Genomic DNA, 20,310 nt, shown 5'->3' with positions numbered 1-20,310 from the left:
GATGGTCACGTCTATCAGAATTAATCATCATATAGTATTGTTGTTGAAGTATATAATGATCTCCTGGTCCTGCTCATTTCACTCAGCATCAGTTCATGTAAGTCTCTCCAGGCCTTTCTGAAATCATCCTGCTGGTCATTTCTTACTGAACAATAATATTCCATAATATTCATACACCACAATTTATTCAGCCATTCTCCAATTGATGGGCATCCACTCAGTTTCCAGTTTCTGGCCACTACAAAGAGACTTGCCACAACATTCTTGCACATACAGGTCCCTTTCCCTTCTTTAAGATTTCTTTGGGATATAAGCCCAGTAGTAACACTGCTGGATCAAAGGGTATACACAATTTGATAACTTTTTGAGCATAGTTCCAAATTGCTCTCCAGAATGTACAACCAGTGTTTTTGATAAAAATCTCACTTCTAAAATATATAAAAAATTGTATCAAATTTATAAGAATACAAGTTGTCCTTGTTCTCTTAATTTGCTTATGGTGTTATCCTTTATGCTCAAATCATGTGTCCATTTTGACTTAATTTTGTTATGGGATGTGAGATGTAGGACTGTGTCAAATTTCTGACATTATTTTGCAGTTTTCCGGCAACTTTTGTCAAACAGAGTTCTTATTCCAAAAGATGTAGTTTTAGGGTTTACCAAATACTAGTGTATTAGAGGCCTTGATTATTGTGTCATGTGTATCTAACCTATTCCACTCATTTACCACTCTATTTCTTAGCCAGTACCAAATGGTTTTGATTACTGCTACTTTATAGTATAGTTTTAGGTTTGGTACTGCTACATCACCATCCTTTGTATTTTTTCCATTAATTTCCTTGATATTCTTGATTTTTTGTTTCTCTATATGAATTTTATTGTTATTTTTTCTAGGGATTTAAAATAATGTTTTGGCAGTTTGACTGATGTGGTACTGAACAAGTATGCCAATTTACATATAATTGTCATTTTTATTATATTTGCTCAGTCTGCCCATGAGCAATTGATATTTTTCCATTTGTTTAGATCTGACTTTATTTGTGTGAGAAGTGTTTTGTAATTATGTTCATATAGTTCTTGGGCTTGTCTTGGCAGATATATTCTTCCAACCATTTTATTTTGTCTACAGTAATTTTAAATGGAATTTCTCTATCTCTTGCAAATGCCAATGATTTGTGTGAGTTTATTTTATATCCTGAAACTTTGCTAAAGCTGTGAATTATTTCCAGTAGATTTTTGGATGATTTTCTAGGATTCTCTAACTATATCATCATATCATTTGCAAAGAGGGGATGGTTTTATTTCCTCATTGCCTATTCTAATTCCTTTCATTTCTTTTTCTTTTCTTATTGCTAAAGCCAACATTTCTAGCATAATAGTATAATAGAGTATTAGTGGAGATAAATGGGCATCTTTGTTTCATTCCTGATCTTAATTGGGAATGCAAATAATTCTTGCTATTGGTTTTAGATAGATAGCTGCTTATTATTTTAAACCTCCCTTTATGCTTTTGCTTGCTAGTGTTTTTAATAGGAATAGTTCCCGTATTTTGTCAAAAGATTTTTCTGTATCTATTGAGATTATCTGGTATCTGAGAGTTGTTTTTATTTGCATTTCTCTAATAGCAATTTATACCATTTTTTCATATGACTATAGATGGCTTTAATGTCATCATCTGAAAATTTTCTTTTCATATCCTTTGACCAATTATTAATTGGGGAATGACTTGTATTCTTATACATTTAACAGTTTTTTATATATTTTAGAAATGAAGACTTTATCAGAACTCTTTACAGATTTTTCCCAGCTTTGTGTTTCTTTTTAAATCTTGTTTGTGTTGGTTTTATTTGTGGAAAAACTTTTCAATTTAATTTAATCAAAGTTGTCCATTTTGCATTTCATATATTTTTACTTCTTCTTTGGTCATAAATTCCTCTCTTTTTCCAAGACCCCTTGCTCTGCTAATTTGCTTATGGTATCACACGTTATAGCTAAATCATGTACCCATTTTGACCTTATTTTGGTATTAGGTATAAGATGTAGGTCTATGCTAAATTTCTGACACATTATTTTCCAGTTTTCCGAGCAATTTTTGTGAAATAGTGATTTCTTATCCTAAAACTGCAGTTTGGGGCTTATCAAGTATTAGATTACTGTAGTTATTGATTATTCTGTCATATGTATCTATTCCACTATTCCACCACTCTAATTCTTAACTAGTACCAAATGGTCTTGATGACTGCTGCTTTATAATAAGGTTTTAGGTTTAGTACTGCCAAGCCACTGTCCTTTGTATTTTTTTTTTCATTAATTCCCTTCATATTCATGATCTTTTGTTCTTCCAGGTGAATTTTATCATTATTTTTTCTAACTCTATAAAACATTATTTTGTCAGTTTGATTGATATGGCACTGAACAAAAAGACCAATTTAGGTAAAATTGTCTTTTAAAAAAATATTAGCTTTGCCTACCCATGAACAATTTATATTATCCCAGTTATTTAAATCTGACTTTATTTGTATGAGAACTAGTTTGCAATTGTGTTCATATATTTCCTGGGTTTGTCTTGGCAGGTAAAAGTCCAAATATTTTCATTTGTCTATAGTTATTTTAAATAGAATTTCTTTTTCTGTATCTTGCTGTTGAACTCTGTAGAGAGCATAGAAATGCTGATGATTTGTGTGGATTTATTTTATATCTTGCAACTTTGCTAAGGTTATAAATTGTTTTAAGTAGCTTTTTGGATGAATCTAGAATTCTCTTGAGTATATCAGAGTGATAGTTTTAATCTCATTGCCTATTTTAATTCCTTTAATTTCTATTTCTTTTTCTTTTTTATGACTAAAGGCAACAGTTCTAGTACAGTATTGAATAATAGTGGTGATAATTGGCATCTTTGTTTTGCCCATAATATTATTGAAAATGTGATTCTTCCCAATGCAGATAATGCTTGCTGATGGTTTTAGATAAATGCTGCTTACCATTTTAAGAAAAACTCCCTTTATTCTTCTGCTTTCTAGTGTTTTTAACCGTAATGTGTGCTGTATTTTGTCAAAAGCTTTTTCTGTGTCTGTTGAAATTATCACATGATTTTTAATTTTCTTACTGATAAGATCAATTATGGCAATAGTATTGAACCAACGTACATTCCTGGTCTAAATCAAACTTGGCCATAGGGTATTCTCTTGCTCATAAGTTGTTATACTCTCTTTACTAATATTTTATTGAAAATTTCTCCATCAATACTAACTAGGGAGATTGTAATTTTCTTTCTCTGTTTGACTTTTCCTGGTTTAGGCATCAGCACTATATTCGTGTCATAAAAAGAATTTGGCAGGATTCCTTCTTTACCTATTTTTCCAAATAGTTTACATAATATTTAAATTAATTGTTCTTTAAATGTTAGGTATAATTCACTTGTGTATTCATCTGGCTCTAGAGTTTTTTCTTTAAAATCAACTCTTAGTTTTATTTTTTAGTTCAATAGTTTGTATGACCCCTATAAAAACATTACAGATATCATTTTCCTATCTAGGGTTTAACTTTTAAATAATATAAACATTTAAAACATTAAAATAATGTATTTAAATAAGTAAGGAAATTATACATACATACACATATTTTCCCCCATTCACCTTTCCATGATTCTCTTGAGTTCTGTTTTTGAAGATCAATTTTCTATTTAGTTGTGGGTTTTTTGGGGTTTTTTTTTATAGAAATGATTGAAAGTCTCTTACTTCATTGAAGGTCCATCTTCTCCCCTAAAAGATGTGTGCAGTCTCACTGGGTTGTTGATTCTTGGTTGTAACCCCAGGTCCTTTGCCTTCCAGAATATGCTATTCCAGTCTCTGATTCTTTATTGTTAAAGCTTCCAGATCCTAAGTAATTGTGACTGTTACAGTAAAATTCTGACTGTTACAATTGATACTTGAGTTATTTTTGTCTGGCAGCTTGCAGTATTTTATCCTAGAGATTATAGTTTAGGACTTCTATAACAATGTTTTTTGCAGTTTTCCTTGTGAAGTCTCTTTCCTGAGGCGATGGATGGCATCTTTCAGTGCTTATTTCATCCTCTAGTTCTAGTATTTCAGGGCAGTTTTCAGGGATGATCTCTAGAAGAATGCTAAGCAAGCTCTTTTTTTGGTCATGGATTCAGGTAGATCAATAATTTTTAAATTGTCTATCCTGATCTGTTTTTTAGATCAGCTATTGTTCCAACGAGTCATTTTACATTTTCTTCTTTTTTTTTCTTTTATTGATTCTTGATGTCTCAGAGAGTCATTAACTTCTATTTGCCTGGTTCTAGAGTTTAATGTGTGATTTTCTTTAGTTAGCTTTTGTATCTCATTTTCCATTTGATCAATTCTACTTTTCAAGGTGTTGTTTCCTTTAGTGAATTTTTTATTGGTTTTTTTTTTTTTTTTTTGCATTTGGTCTATTGTGTTTTTTAAGGAATTGATTTCTTTAGTGGATTTTTTTTGCATTTGATCAATTTGCAATTTTAATACAATTGAAATAATTAATTAATTAATTCAGACAATTTTTTCTCCATTCTCTCCAAGCTGTTGGCTCTCTCTAGCTTACCTCTTGCTTCTTTTCTCATTTTTTCTCCTATTTCTCTTATTTATCTTTTTAAATCTTTTATGGGCATTTCCAAAAACACTTTGGGTTTGAGACAATACATATTTCTCTTTGAGATTTCCACTGTGGGCATTTTGTCCTCATCTGAGTTGGTATTTTAGTCTTCCCTGTCACCATAATAGCTTTCTATAGTTAAAAGTCTTTTATTTTTCTTGTTCATTTTCTTTCTTTTTTTCTATTTTGTGACTTTTGAGGTTGATCTCTGTTCCTGGGATATAGGGGTTGCTGTCCTAAGCTTCTTTTACAGTTCTGAGCCTTGGCTTTGAGCAAAGGGGCCCCTTGTTTTTGGTGTCTTGCTCACAGCAATGTTTAATTGTATCTGCTATCTTCAGGAAAATCCTGATTTCGTAAATTGGCAGTTTGTCTCCAACCTGTGACTGGAGGCTGATTATTCTGTTTCAGTACTGAGCCAGGACTGAGGGTCTCAGGTGCTGATCTACTGTGACCAAGACCCTCTCAATGGTCTACCTGAACATCCTTCAGAACTGACCTGAATACTCCTTTCACCCTGGTGAAACTCTCCTTTCTTGAAGTTCTTCCAGTCTGTCTTGAGCTGGAGAGTGGGATCATTCCATCAGACTGTTCAGAGGCTTGATTCCATGTGGTTTTCAAGGAAAACTGGAAAAGTTTGAGCAGCTTCTTGACTTTACTCCACCATTTTGCTTCTACCCTCTGGTAATTTGTGTTTTCTTAAATATTCATCAGTTTTGCCCAGATCATCAGATTTATTGGAATATAATTGAGAAAATATTTCCTAATGATTGCTTTAATTTCTTCATTACCAGTGATTTTACCCTTTTCATTTTTAATACTAGATATTTGGATTTTTTAAATTAAATTAACTTTTTTCATAAACCCATTTTCAATTTAATATTTAGTTTTATCAATTTATTTATTAGTTCAATAGTTTTCATTTTGTTGTTTTTTAACTTTCAATCTTATTATCTTAGTTTGGATTTTCAGGACTTTCAATTTGGTACTCATTTGGAGATTTTTAATTTCTTTATTTTCAAGTTTTTTTTGTTTTGTTTTTTGGTTATATGCCCATTTTGTTAATGTAAGATTTAGGGAAATAAAATTTACCCTAAGTACTACTTTGGCTGTACCTTGTAAATTTTGGATATCGTCTCATTGTTGTCATTCTTTTTGATAAAATTATTGATTATTTCTATGATTTGTTCTTTGATCTAATTATTCTTTAGGATTGGATTATTTAGTTTCCAATTAATTTTTAATTTATCCATCCACATCCCTTTGTTTAATGTAATTTTTTTGTGACACAAAAAGAATATATTTAATTTTTTTGCAATTCTACTTTTGATTTTGAGGCTTTTATGTCCTATTCCATGGTTTTATTTTTGTGTAGGTGCCATGTGTTGCTGAGAAAAAAAGGTAATGTTTCTATTTTCATTCAGTTTTATCCAAAGGTCTGTCATATTTAATTTTTCTAATATTCTATTTATATCTTTAGTTTCTAATTTATTTTCGTTTGGATTTATCAAATTCTGAGAGGGTTCAATTGAGGTTTCCTCCCTGCCCCCCAGTACAGTTTTGCTATCTTCCTGTATCTCCGTTAACTTCTTTAAGGAGATGGTTATTTTACCACTTAGTACATATATCTTTAGTGTTGATATTGTCTTTCATATCTTGTATCATGATGCAGTTTCCTTCCCTATCTCTCCTAATTAGGACTGTTTTTGCTTTTGTATAGTCTGAAATTAGGATTGCTGCCCCTACTTTTTTTTAAATTTAGTTAAAAAACAATAGATTCTGCTTCAGCCCCTTTACTCTATGAGTTTCTCTGCTTCAAGTGTGTTTTTTTGTAAGCAACACATTGTAGGATTCTGGTTTCTGATCCATTCTTCTATCCACTTCCATTTTATGAGAGAGTTTATCCTATTCATATTCACAGCTGATTACCACCTATATATTTCCCTCCATCCTATATATTTTTTTCCTATTCTTTGTCTTACCTTTCTTGCATCCTTTCCCTCCTCACCTGTGTCCCTAGTAAAATTTCTCACTCTCTACCCTTCCTTTAGTCTCCTCTCCTACTTTCCTGTCAGATAAGATAGCATTCTGTATAAACTGATTGTGTGTTTTATTCCCAGTATCTGCTAATACTGATGAGCGTAAGATTCAAAAGATGCTCCATCACTCACCTTCTCATTTTCTCTCCACTGTAATGTCTTTTGCACCTTTTCATGTGAAATAATTTACACAATTCTACCTCTGCCTTCTTTTTAAATCCAGTGTCTCCTCATTGCATCCCTTACTTATTTCTTCTATCATCCCCTCTAATTCACCCTTATACCTGTACTTTCCATTTATTTATTGGTGGACCAGTTTTACTTTTCACAATTCCCCTATATCACTCTCATTTTTTTTCAGTTTGTCTTCTACTTCTCTTATATAATTTTTAAGCTGCCTTTTTATTTTTTGAGGTCCTCCATGAATTTTTTCTGGGACTTGAGACCATTTCCTTTAACATTTGACATTGTTGTCCTCTTCTGAGTTTGTGTCTTGGTCTTCCCTGAGTTTGTGCCTTGGTTTTCCCTTGCTATGATAAGCTTCTTGTTATTTTATGAGCCTCCTCTTCCACTCTCTATCTCTGTGTCTGTCTCTGACTCTGTCTCCTATTTCCTTTATTTTAAGTTTGAGCGTTGCTTCCTGGCTGAAAGGCATACTTGAGGTTTTGTAAATGTCTGTAGGCCATAGTTCTTTACCTGGCCCTGCACTGGTGCTACTGTGAGGGTCACGGGGCACCCTCATACCTGTTTTAGTTTTGAAGGTGGGGTAGAAGGGTGGTTGGTGCTGCTGGAGGCTGTAGAGCTCTGGCAGATTACCTGGTGCCAAGTTAGTGATAGTCCTAAAGGTACTGTCTGGCATTTGTTGAGGCCAGGTGTGGGGTTTCTGTGTTTCCCAGAGGCTACCCTGAAGCATGTGGTGAAACATTCTGTGTTTTCCCAGGACTACACCAAAGCACATAGTGATTCCTGGAGCTTGTTTTGCCAAAATAAATGAGGAGTCTTAGTGTTGGCATTTGCCCTCTTCCCTACACTAGGGTTTAGGATCTCCTGTGGTTTGTTGAGATTGGACTTATTGCCTGCTGGCTGAGCAGCTCTCTATTTTGGACTATGCCCTTCCCCTTTGTATTAGTAAGGTGATCCTCTCCTCACTCCTGCCAGTGCTTCAAGTTTCCTGGAATAAAAGATTGTTTCATCCCATCTTCTTGTTGGTTTCAGTGCTCCATAGGTCCAGGGACCTATTTTATGGATGCTCAGAGATGAACATGGGAGATTTTCAACAATTCACTGCTTACTCTGCCATCTTGACTCCGGGAAGTAGAATCCCAAATCCGTTATTTTCTAATAGTTTTTTGGAGATATTCTTTGTTATTCCATTTTTCTTTTTATATTTCCATTTTGTAACTTTGTTTTCAGAACTCTCATTGTACAACTAAAATATTTCTAATTTCTTCTAAGACTCTTAATTCTCTCTGAATATTTCTAGAATTTCTTGACGTCATTCCATGATCTCTGAAGAATCTGAGACTTTTCTCCTTTATCAGATAATAATCCTTACATTTTTATGATTCTGTCTGTTGGTTTGTCTTCTTAAAAAATGGATATTATCAACTTTTCTGTCTTGATCTTTTGTTCTTTCAGCTTTTCTATTTCCTCACCTTTGGGATTCTTCCTTTATTAATTTGCTTTTATGATTCCTTCTCACATGTGATCTTTTAGGCTCCTACTGCTACATAGATCTCAGGAGTCTAGATTGCTATGTGGCCTCAGCTTCCTTATTGTGAGGATTTGGGGGATCAGCCAGTCTTAATCTTGACTTGAGTAATGTCAGAGAGAGTACCAACACCAGCTGGGTTTCCAATCTGCTTTCCCTCAGGCCAGACACTCTTTTGCCCAAAAAGACTGTGACTTTCACCACCACATATATCTTTCACCATCCCAAAGCCTTCTCCCTACTCTACTATTAAGTCACCCTTCTTTTCCTTACCAAATGCTTGGACAGGATCAGTTTATGTAACCTTTTGTGGGATCAATTGGGTTCAGACTGAGTAAATGTGATGGGAGACACTGACAGACAGACTCGAGTAACAAGATTACAATTTTCCTTGTACTTACCACATCAGTCACTGAAAGCACTTTGGAGGTAGCAAAAGTAAATAAAATATATGTGTTAAATTTCTCCTGAATTAATCCATTTGTATTTTAACTAATTTAGAACTTTTGATTTAATATATAGCTATCCAAGAAATATGATAGCACAGTGGATAGATTGCTAGACTTAGTTAGGAAGACCTGGATTAATAATACCCTGCTTCTGATACATTTACTAGTCTTGGCAAGCTCCATTATAATAGCACCTACCTCAAAGGGTTGTTGTGAGGAGCAAATGAGGTAACATATTATTCTATCAAGCCCAAAAATGGGGGGAAGTACTTATGGGATGATAAGGAGGAGTCATGGGATTCATTTGTTAGGCCTTGCCTTCTACTGATGTGTTGAAGATTTCATGTGCACAATATGATAGGGTAGCTCCTGACAAATTAGAGTCCTTCTGAGTACCTAGTTCATGCCTAAAGTAAGGACACCACAAAGGGGTTTTCAGTTAGGTCAGAGAAAACAAGCCCAATTTTTTTTTGGATATTCAAAGGGAAAGATCTCCCTGCCTGTAAGTAGAAAACTGTGATTAATCACACTTTAGTAAGGCTTACAGAGTATAGAGACATATGGTGCAGGAGTGGAGTGGGAAAGGGAGACAGACAGCACAAAACAGAGGAAGAAAAGGGGTACAGAGTCACATAAGCTGTGGGTCAGAGTTGGGACCACTTGGGCAACATGGACCCTTACCAATTGGAAAACTGCTCATGAGGCAGAATTTTGAGATTCTATTTTGAGAGGGTTCTAGTGAAAATGAGATGACCTAACGCTTGTCAGCATCCCTTTGATATTTGCTCCTTAAAATATGAATATCAACTCAAAGTTGTTAATGACAACTTAACTACACTGATTAGCCTAGTGTTTATCTGCTTTTACTGTGCATACCTAGGGTTTATCTGCAGCTTTCAAAACAAGGCTCATTTTTTGACTTCTCCTGATTAAGCACAGTCTCTACATGTAGCCTTAATTTAAAAGGAAGTTTTGGCAAATGGTTTCTGTTCCCCTTCACATGCTTAGTTCCTATTTCCTATTTATTGTTGCCTTACTCTGTTTACTTATATTCCTACTTATTTTACTCAATAGCGGGAAGTAGTTGGGGGAACCCTAACAAGATACAATTTCAACACGTGTATATGTAAAGCACTTTGCCAACTTTAAAGTTATATAAATACTAGTCTTTAATATTATTATTAGCTTGTGGTTTCATCTGTAATAATTGTCTATCTCTCTTGCATATTTTTTCTTTTGAGATTTGGAATTAGAAACAATTATAAAAACAACTTTGTCATCTTGCTAGTCATGTTTTATATACATGTTATAGAGGCTAGTCTAAATGGATAATAAACTGTGCCTAAAATTGAATAGGAGGAAGGAAGCAAGCTAGATTCCATTTGTGAAGTTTAGCAAGTTATTTTAATGATTACAATCTGCTTCCTGTAGCAAAATCTATCTTTTTAACAACTGTATCCTGCAAATGATGTTATAGTATGACTGAAAATTATGAACTACCATGAGCTCTGAAAAAGTGAATATTTTACAGATTCCTTGGAAAATGACACAAGGGAATGTAAGTAGATTGTAGTGCATTGCCAAGGAATATTCATATTCAAGAAGTAGCAAAAATGACATCAGCCAGGAAGGTGCCCTAGCCATATCAGATCTAAAATATATTATAAAGCAGCAGTCATCAGACTCATTTGGTACTGGCTAAGAAATAGTGTGGAATAGGTTACACACACAAGACACAGTAGTAAATGACTAGTAATCTATTGTTTTATAAATCCAAAGGTTCTAGTGTCCCTGGGATAAGAATTCACTATTTGAAAAAAAAAAACTGCTCAGAAAACTGTAAAATAGTATGGCAGAAACTAGACATAGACCAACATCTTTCACCCTATACTAACATAAGATCAAAATAGGGACATGATCTAGAAACTTAATGACTAATACCATAGGGAAATTAGGCCAGGAGAGAATAATTTACATGTCAGATCTTCAGAGAAGGGAGGAAGTTATGATCAAACAAGAAATAGCAAATATTATGAAATGCAAAATGGATAATTTTGATTACATTAAATTAAAAAGTGTTTGCACAAAGAAAACCCATGCAGCCAAGATTAGAAAGAAAGTAGAAATTAAACAATTTTACATTCAGGGTTTCTGAAAAAGGCCTCTGTAATGGCTGGGTCTCATTCAGTGCACTAGGAAGTAAACAAGTAATAATGCTTGAGGCCCTGGAAGTGATTTCTGTGAGTAAAGAGGGACCACCTCATGAACGGGAACTCTGGCCACATTAAGATCGCATCAACAACAGAAAGTGTCTCCTTCTCTGATTGGCTGCTTGTGTGACCTCATAGACCCTATTTAAGCAGTGGGACGAAGAAGTAGGTTCTCTTTGACCTGATGTTCATTTGGGAGTCAGCAGGATGTTAGCTAGGGGTAGGATGTGATCATGTGAATAAAAGACCTTGAGCTTGCACATGGCTGTTGTTGAGCACGCTGCCTTGTATCTAAACCAGTGTTCTTATGAAATAATGGCCAGAGATCTCTGAAGACTTCAGACAGAGGTAAGCTTGGTAAAAATGGCTTAAGCACTGCAAAAGTGACCAGAGATTTCTCTGAGGGCCTGGGAATTAGGAGAGACTGGCAATAGTAAATGCATAGTGGTACAAGGATGTTCACAAATGTAGTGAATGTCTAGAGTTAAGCATTTACAGGCCTCATTTCCAAAATATACAAAGAACTGAGTCAAATTTGTAAGAATAGATGTCATTCTCAGTTAAAAATAGTCAAATGATATGAAGAGAGAGTTTTCATATGAAGAAAGTAAAGCTATTTATAGTCACATAAAAATGCTTTAAGTCACTATTGATTAGAGAAGTGCACATTAAAGTAATTCTGAGGTACCACTTCACACCTTTCAGATTGGCTCTTGTGAAAGAAAAAGAAAATAATAAATGTGGGAGAGAATGTGGGAAAACTGGGATATTGATGCATTTTTGGTAGAATTATAAAGTAATTCAGCCATACTAGAAAGAAATTTGGAACTATACTACAAAATAAAGATAGGGCTATAAAATTACATCCTTTTGCTCCAGGTCTTTATCCCAGAGAAAAAGGGAAAAGAAACCACATATACAAATATATTTATAGCAGCTCTTTTTGTGGTGGCAAAGAATTGGAAACTGAGGGGATTTCCATCAATTGGGGAATGGATTAGCAAGTTGTAGTATACAATTATAATGAAATATTATTGTGTGATAAGAAATGATGAGCAGGCAAATTTCAGAAAAAATTGGAAAAACTTACGTGAATTATAAGAGAAGAAAAATCTTCCTGGTACAACCTAAGAAAGACCCCAGACTGTAATGTTTGGGCTAGTTTTCTGGAGGTCCTTTGGACGGGTCTCATCAGGATAGACACTACAAGAATGGTCAGGAATAGAGGCTAGAGTCTTTATTCTGGCCCAGTTTTGATTTTAGTGGAGGAGTGCAGGAGGCAGGAAAGCCACCAGGAGGATGATCAAAAATGGAATGTCTCATTTCCGGTCCTCTCAGCCCTTAAAATACCCTATTACAATTGCATCATTATAGCATACTGATTATGTGTGAACTAGAGAACCATTACATCACCATGCTAAGTACTAAGTGTATGTATATTAGAGAACTATCATCTCTCAATTCCACTGAGTTAATACCTTATCGTAAATATCGTTGTTTCAAGTATATTTCTCCAGAATTCTGGCCCTCTATACCAGACCTTGGGTTTAGAAATATAACCACCTCTAGACTAGTTTCAAAGAAACAACAGGTAGGGAACCCCAAGGGTAGCTTAGGTTTTGAGGGAACCTCAGTCTCCACTACAGGAACTTTAAATTCCCAGCAGGTTGGGAGTCGGGGTCTGAGTCCAGGAAGACTGAGGTAACCTCAGTTGATTAGAAATGTCAGGCTCAATTGTACTATAGACACATGGCCCTGGGTGAGAAAGCAGATCCGTGCAGAAGCAGTGGGGCAGGCCCTGCTGGCTGTGAACACTTGCAGGAGGGAGGGCTTTTGGTTTGGGGTTCCAGGTCAGAGGGAAGATCTGAAGGAAAGCCAGAAGCACCATCCCCCTCCATCCCAGATTAGATGAGTTTACACTATTTTTAAATTTTTTTCTTATTTTTAAAAAATGAGCTAGTAAAGAAGAAAAGAACCCAACCACAGAAACTTACTTTGGGAATACAGAAGACTGGACTTCATCTTCAAGGAACAGTGAAGAAAAAAAAAACCCACAAAAATCTTTTCTACCTCAAAGATTAATGTTAAATGGCTACCTGCCTAGAAATAATTTATAGAAGAATTTTTTTTAAAAAAGACTTTAAAACATCAAATGAAAGAGATTGAAGAAAAAAACTAAAAATAAACATCCAAGAAAAAAATGATTATGGAAAAAAGTCAACTAGCTTGAAAAGGAAATAGTCTTAAAGTAGAAAAGAATTCTTTGAAAATTAGAATTGGGCAACAAGGGGCAGCCAGTGGTGCTATAAGAGATCAAGAAATAACAAAACAGGTTATAAAGAATAAAAAAAGAATATAAAACATCTTAGCAAAAAAAAAATCTGTAGAATAGTACAAGAAAAACATAAAAATAATTGTACTGCCTGAAAGCTGTGACCAAAACAAAAAACAAACAGAAAACCACCAAACAAAACAAAACAAAAATTCTTGGCACAATAATACAAAACATAATCAAAGAAAATTGTCCTGGAGTTATAGAACATGAGGGGAAAGTAGAAATAGAAAAAAATTTACTGACTGCCACCTCAAAGAGAAACTACAAGGAAAACACATAGATATGTTGTTATCAAATTTTGAAACCTCAGCAACAAGAAAAAAATTTCTACAAGAAACAACAATGACAACAAAACCTAATTCAGATATGCTGGAGTTACAAATTAGAATTGTATAGGATTTATCAGCAACTACAATCAAGGACTGTGGGTTCTGGCACAATATATAGCGACAATCTAAAGAATTAGGCCTATGGCCCAAAATATCAAATCCAGCAAAACTAACCATAATTTTGAAGGGAAAAAAATGAACGTTCAACAAACTCACAGATTTTCAGGACTTTGTCTCAATCAAATCTGAACTTAATCAAAGATTAATTTCAAAGAACTCAACAAGGACAAATTGTTTATTTTTTAACATGGAAATATAAACCCAATCTTTAATTGGGGAGTTCAAAAGAAAGACTGAATCAGAGCTGAGTATGATCTGTCTAGGAAAATTGTTTAGGAAAAAGTAAAAATAGTAATTATGCTATATGAATGAGGTGTAGAGAAAGAATCGACAAAGAGGCATGGGTGGAGGGGGGAGGACTGGTAAATCTGAAAATCTACTCAGATGAGAAATGGGTTAAACAATACACTGGAAATATATACACCAAGAAGGATATAACACCCTCCAAAAATCTATAAAGAAATAAAGATGGGGAATGGGTTATATAGATTTATAGCAGTGAAACAAGGTATCTAGATTAATGGCAATGGAATAAAGAGGGAGGGGAAAAGGGTTGGGGAAGAAGATAATGGAGGGGATTCATTGGTGGGAGGAGGTTAAATAACAGTGAGAGAAGTCATGGAGTAGAATTAAAGTACAAGAGCAACAAGGGATATAGCAAACAACATATACATAAAATTTTATTGACAAAACATAAAATATTATAATAATCGAATATACTATTAGTGAATGGAATTTAGGGGGTCAGCTAGGTGGCCCAAGATTGAGTAGTGGGCCTGGAATCAGGAAGAACTGAGCTCAATTCCAGTCTCAGACACTTTAGCTATGTGATCCTGGGCAGATTATCTAAAACTATGCACCTCAGTTTCCTCATCTGTAAAATGAGCTGGAGAAGGAAATGGCAAACCATTCCAGTGTCTTTCCAAGAAAACCCCAAAAGGATTCACAAAAGAGTAAGACATGATTGAATGACAACAAATGATAAGAAAATAATTTTTAAAGGGTAAGAGTTCTCTTATTGGTATTCAAAGTTAGTGTTTCCTTGTCAAAATTAATTGCAAATGCTCATCTGTTAAGGATGGTGTTTAATGGGATTTTACATATTTCATGTTTGAAAACATCTTATCACCCAGACAGGTACTGCCATACTCTTATTCAGTTCACAAGCATGCGATTTTAATTGAACATATTCACTTGGAAAACATTTAGAGAATTCTGTTAGACTTTTCTTTTAATATTTGCTTTATATTGAAAAGTAAATATTTCCAGTTAAAAATTAGATGATTCTAATTTTCTATTCTAATTAAAAGGCTTCTGGAACTATAGTTTGAATTCAGAAAATATATCCACTACAAATTTTATGGGGTAAGCAAATTTAGCTTCTTGTCTTGTTTGAACTTTTGATAGCACAGGAAGTCTATAAAGCAACTTGACATTACTTATGAGTCAAACGATGTTAGTTAATTGTCATCTAACTAACTTTATCACAATATAAATGCACCTATAATTGCTGGTTTGCCTTGTAATTTTAGGTTGGATTCAATAAGAAGCATTATCAAGTCTGCAGTAAAAGCTAATTTCCAAAGCCTTTTACTGTTCAATAATAGAGATTGAAGATGTTTGTTCAGGAAAATTTCAGTCTTAGCCTTGAGCTCAAAAAAGTTATAATAAATATTTTTTTCTCTTTTCCTTATTTTGACACAATGTCTATGCATTAATAATTAAAAAATAAAATGCTGTGATACTTAACATACTATAGAGATATAAGCATCACTAATAAGTGCTAAACCATAAGAGCATTACATAAGATACTATTCTTCAAGAACATCTAAATGAATGAATGTAACTCTTTTCCAATAAAACTATATCTTAAAATGTAGAAACCATTTTTAATTTTTGGGCTATCCAAAAATAGGTAGCTGGCTGAACTTTTATTTTTTACCACAGCAAATGTCTTAAGAATTCAGTAGTTTAAAATACAATGATATCCACTCTAAATCTGTTCACTTAACACATTTAAAAAATAATACTTCCCATTTGTTCTCAATAATAATAATATCAATAATGATCCTAACTTTTAAATCAGTTCTTTGGCAATAGAATGGAATGCCAGGGTTCTAATTCAGACATATACCATTGCTAGCTCTAAGTTATATTAAAATGAAAAGTGATATGTCACAGCAAAATATCCTTCTTTAAAATCAGTCTGCTTGTGTCTCTACTGGGTCTCTACCCCAAAGAGATCATAAAGGAAAAGAACCTACATGTGGGTTTGTAGCAGCCCTTTTTGTAATAGGAAAGAACAAGAAGCTGAGTGGCTGCCCATCACCTGGGGAATGGCTGAATAAGTTATGGTATATGAATGTTAGGGAATATTATTGTTCTTTAAGAAATGATGAGCAAATTGATTTCTGAAAGGCCTTGAGATACTTACATGAACTGATGCTGAGTGAAATGAGTAAATCCAAGAGAATGTTATGTGATCATCAGCTGTGATGGACTTGGCTCTTTTCAACAATAAGATGATGAATTCAGAGCAATTCCAATAGACTTGTGATGGAGAGAGAGCCATCTGCAGCCAAAGAGAGAATTATGAGATCTGAATATGGATCACAACATAGTATTTTCATTTTTGTGGTTGGTTTTTTGTTTGCTTGCTTGTTTTTTTTTCTTTTTTTTCCCTTTTGATCTGATTTTTCTTGCACAGCATAATAAATATGGAACTATTTGTAAAAGAATTGCATGTTTAACCTGAATTAGATTACTTGCAGTCTAGGAGAGGATAAGAGAGGAAAAAAGGAGACGGATTTGGAACACAAGGTTTGCAAGGGTGAATGTTAAAAGCTATCTATCTGCATGTGTTTTGAAAAATAAAAAGCTGTTATGAAAATAAAATTAAATTAACCTTGTGCTCCAAAAAATATGGAAAAATAACAACTGTCCTAAAAAGAATTCTTGGATTGTGAGAGAATGATCAAAATAGTTATATAATCTTAGGTTATACTGCAAGACATTGTATTAATGATGGTTCTCCCCATTGCCCTGGTCAAGTTATATATTGATTTTTGTATTCAGTTTAACCATATTCTATTTAGGAGGGAAAAGAAGATTCAGTGGAATAGAAAGGAGAAAAAAGTAAATGGGAAGGAAAATATTAGTGACTTGGTGAAAAAAAAATAAAGAAAGTAATATTCCACCTAAGAGCTATAATTCTGTTTCTGTCAACTCAAAAAATTATCATGTACCATGCTATTTTTATACTTGAATACTTTTTGAAATGTTGTATTTTATATGGATTCAACTAATTACACTTTTAAATTTATATTTGTGTTTCTTTTTTAGGTCGGAAATTTAAAAAGTTCAATAAAGTCAGAGTTATGAGAGCACTAGATGCTGTTGCTCTACCACAACCAGTGGGCCTTCCAAATGAAAGCCAAGCTCTAACACAGAGAATCACCTTTTCACCAAATCAAGAAGTTCAGTTGATTTCCCCACTGATCAACCTGTTACTGAGCATTGAGCCAGATGTTATCTATGCAGGATACGACAACACAAAACCTGAAACATCCAGTTCTTTGCTAACCTGTCTAAATCAACTAGCCGAGAGGCAACTCCTTTCAGTAGTCAAGTGGTCTAAATCACTGCCAGGTAAAAATAATTTATATATAATCTAAAATTTGCTATGCCTGTTATATCAATAAATTGTTAAATAAAAAGTTTATGCAATCAACTTCATAATTAGATAATAGATGATAGATTTAATTAAGTAACTTATTATTATTACCTGAAGTGTGCCTACTACTCTACTGGATGTCACAATGGATATAAAAGAATGAGAAGGGGCCATCTTTGTTTATGAGTTGCTTACTATTCTGTTGGATGGTCAAGAATTATACATGTTATAGAGTAACAAGAGAGTAACATTAAGTAAATTATAATCCAGAGTCAGACTTTGTATTTCCACATTTAAGTGTGATAAAAGTTCAGGGAAGGAAAAAATTAATAAGAATCGATCACAAGTCTAAAAATTTTAAAAATTCCAGTTCATTAGGAGTTCACACTCAATTAGGTAAAAGTAGTTAAAATGAATTTAAATATGTACTTGCAAAACAAATTAAATATTTTCATAATGTACTAGGAGCTTTTAAAAACTAAGAAATGAAAACCAATAAAGAAAATTATTTCCTAAAATAAGGCAGTTTTTAAAACTTTAAAATGAGTCTTTAACAACTATGGCTTCAGTCAGATCTGTGCCTAAACAAAGAATAGAATAGTCCATCTGCTCCCAGTACTCTGAACCAGGTTAAAAATCATCACAATAAGAGTTTAAGTGCTTAATTTAAAAGTTTGTACTTAATCCCCCAACAGAGTCACAAAGGAACATAGTTGGTGAGAGAATCATGGCAGCAACAGCAACAGAACAGGTAGTTTTCTCCTGAATTGTTTCTCCTGCTTTATTTTGAACTGCATGATATAAAAAGACATAATGCAGTTATACTGTCCTTATACTTATACATAGAAAAGGAAATAAAAATTTTTCTAAATTCCTTCTTTCCTTCAAATATAAACTTTTAAACAAACCTGCTTCTCCTATGCCTTGTGCATAATTAAACCCATTAAAACACTTTAGATCCAACAAACTTTTGAATTTTTAAAAAAAAAATTTCAATCTAAAAACATAATTATTAAACATTGTCTTCCCGCAACACATGTTAACTATTATACCAGCATTCATCAAATGATGTGACCTAGAATCTTATTTTTCTGTACAATATGAATAAAAATAGTGCTAGAAAGTTTCTATGCTGCTGACATTTTTGACACATTAAAAAAATATATCTGTTAAAATATTTACACATGTAAATTTTATGTAACAATAACTTTGATTTTTCCCTACGTTCTTTCAATGTTCCTTACCCCTTTATATTCTAGGAGAATTCCAAACCCCTAAACTCCCTGGATCAGAATTAATGAAGTCAACTAGTATATTTCAAGGCCTAAGATGTCCAGGGGCCATATTAATTTGGAAAACACTAGAATAGATGAATTATTAATGAAATTTCAAGAGATTATCAAGTAAAAAGAAAATTGATATTTATATCAAATGTTTTTTAAAAAAACAACTCTTTATGGATTTTATTCTCATTTATAAAATCGTAGTTTAAACATACCTAAGAAATAAAGGTGAATGGAATTCAGTATTTTAATAGAGAAGTATTGTTTTCCTGTTTATAGGGTGACCAAAGTCAGAATTCTTCAATTCCCACTGCAACATTGTTATTAATAAGAACAGAGTAGGAAAGAATATATTTATTCATTTTTTCCACCTGAAAAGTAAGAATGATAAACAAATATTTGTAGAATGTTTTTGAACCCATTTATATTAAAGGTATCTATCTATGGTTGGTTTAAAAAAAATTTAAAAATGGAAATCAAAAGTCCTAAACTCTAATGCTTACTATCTTACTAATATCGGGCCTTGTCTAATTAGCTAACCTCTCAAGGCCTTATATTTTTATAATTTTTAAATGATTAACTAAAGTTATATGATTCTCACAATAATTGTAATTACCACAATACTAGTGAAATGTTTGAAAAATCATTTTCTCTTATTTACAACAGGTACTTATATTTTTGTCTTCCTTTTCTTTTTATTATTAGGGGATGTTTTTGTTTTTGCTGACATATTTCATAGATTTTGTTTCAGTGTTTACTTTTTTTTCAGTATTTACTTTAAAAAAATAAACATTAGTTTTCAGGTCAGTCTTAATAAAAATAATTTAGCTAAGTTTCAACTAAGGTGAAATTTTGAAATATGTATTTTTAAGATTAGAACAGAATTATATATAGTCTACCAAAACTAATGTAACTCATAGATGTGAGAAAGATACTTATGATATGTGAAAAAACAAATGTTTGGTATGTTCCTTGTCTAGAACCTTAAACTATTAACTGAAATGTATTCTTCCCCACTTCTAAATACTGTTTAAATAATAAAACTAAATTCATCAATGTATTCTATAGCTTATAGTTCACAAGTGCTTTTTAGAAAGAAATAGATATAAAAATAAGCAGATGTGGAAATACAGTTTAATTGCATTAAAATTTTAAAATTTTAAATCAAAAATAAAAATATTTCCTGCCTAATTTTAAAAATTCTATTTTGCTATATTATAATTAGTTTCTTTGTGACAAAACAATGATAACCAAAATTTTCCCACATATACAAATTAGTATTTTACATTATCTTTCATAGTCAAAGTAACATTGTTTTAAAATACAATTCAGCTATCCAGTTGAAACTGCTACCAATGCTAGTTACTAGAAAGTTCTATATACCAGGTTACTAGGATCTGAAAAGAGGTCACATGAAACACCAAAAACTTATCAAATGAAAGCAATGTTAAGTTATTAGCAACTTACATATGTATTTAAATAACCATATAAACAACTCTTTTTTTACTCACAACAACTGAAGAAAGCCT

At 33.0% G+C, this 20,310-nt stretch overlaps 1 protein-coding gene across 2 annotated transcripts in view; it reads left to right on the top strand.

The window, feature by feature from the left end:
* The window catches only part of PGR (progesterone receptor), an 88,194-nt gene that overhangs the window by 49,150 nt on the left and 18,734 nt on the right, over positions 1-20,310 (top strand). For both annotated transcript variants that reach the window (XM_051986850.1, XM_051986851.1), the window contains exon 4: positions 17,168-17,473. In XM_051986850.1, the coding sequence (XP_051842810.1) occupies positions 17,168-17,473 (306 nt within the window). The remainder of the gene's footprint in view (positions 1-17,167; positions 17,474-20,310) is intronic.

The sequence above is a fragment of the Antechinus flavipes genome, chromosome 3, assembly GCF_016432865.1.
Source record: "Antechinus flavipes isolate AdamAnt ecotype Samford, QLD, Australia chromosome 3, AdamAnt_v2, whole genome shotgun sequence".
Taxonomy (NCBI): Eukaryota; Metazoa; Chordata; class Mammalia; order Dasyuromorphia; family Dasyuridae; genus Antechinus; species Antechinus flavipes.
The sequence above is the reverse complement of the archived record's forward strand: the minus strand, read 5'-3'. Positions and strand labels throughout refer to the sequence as shown.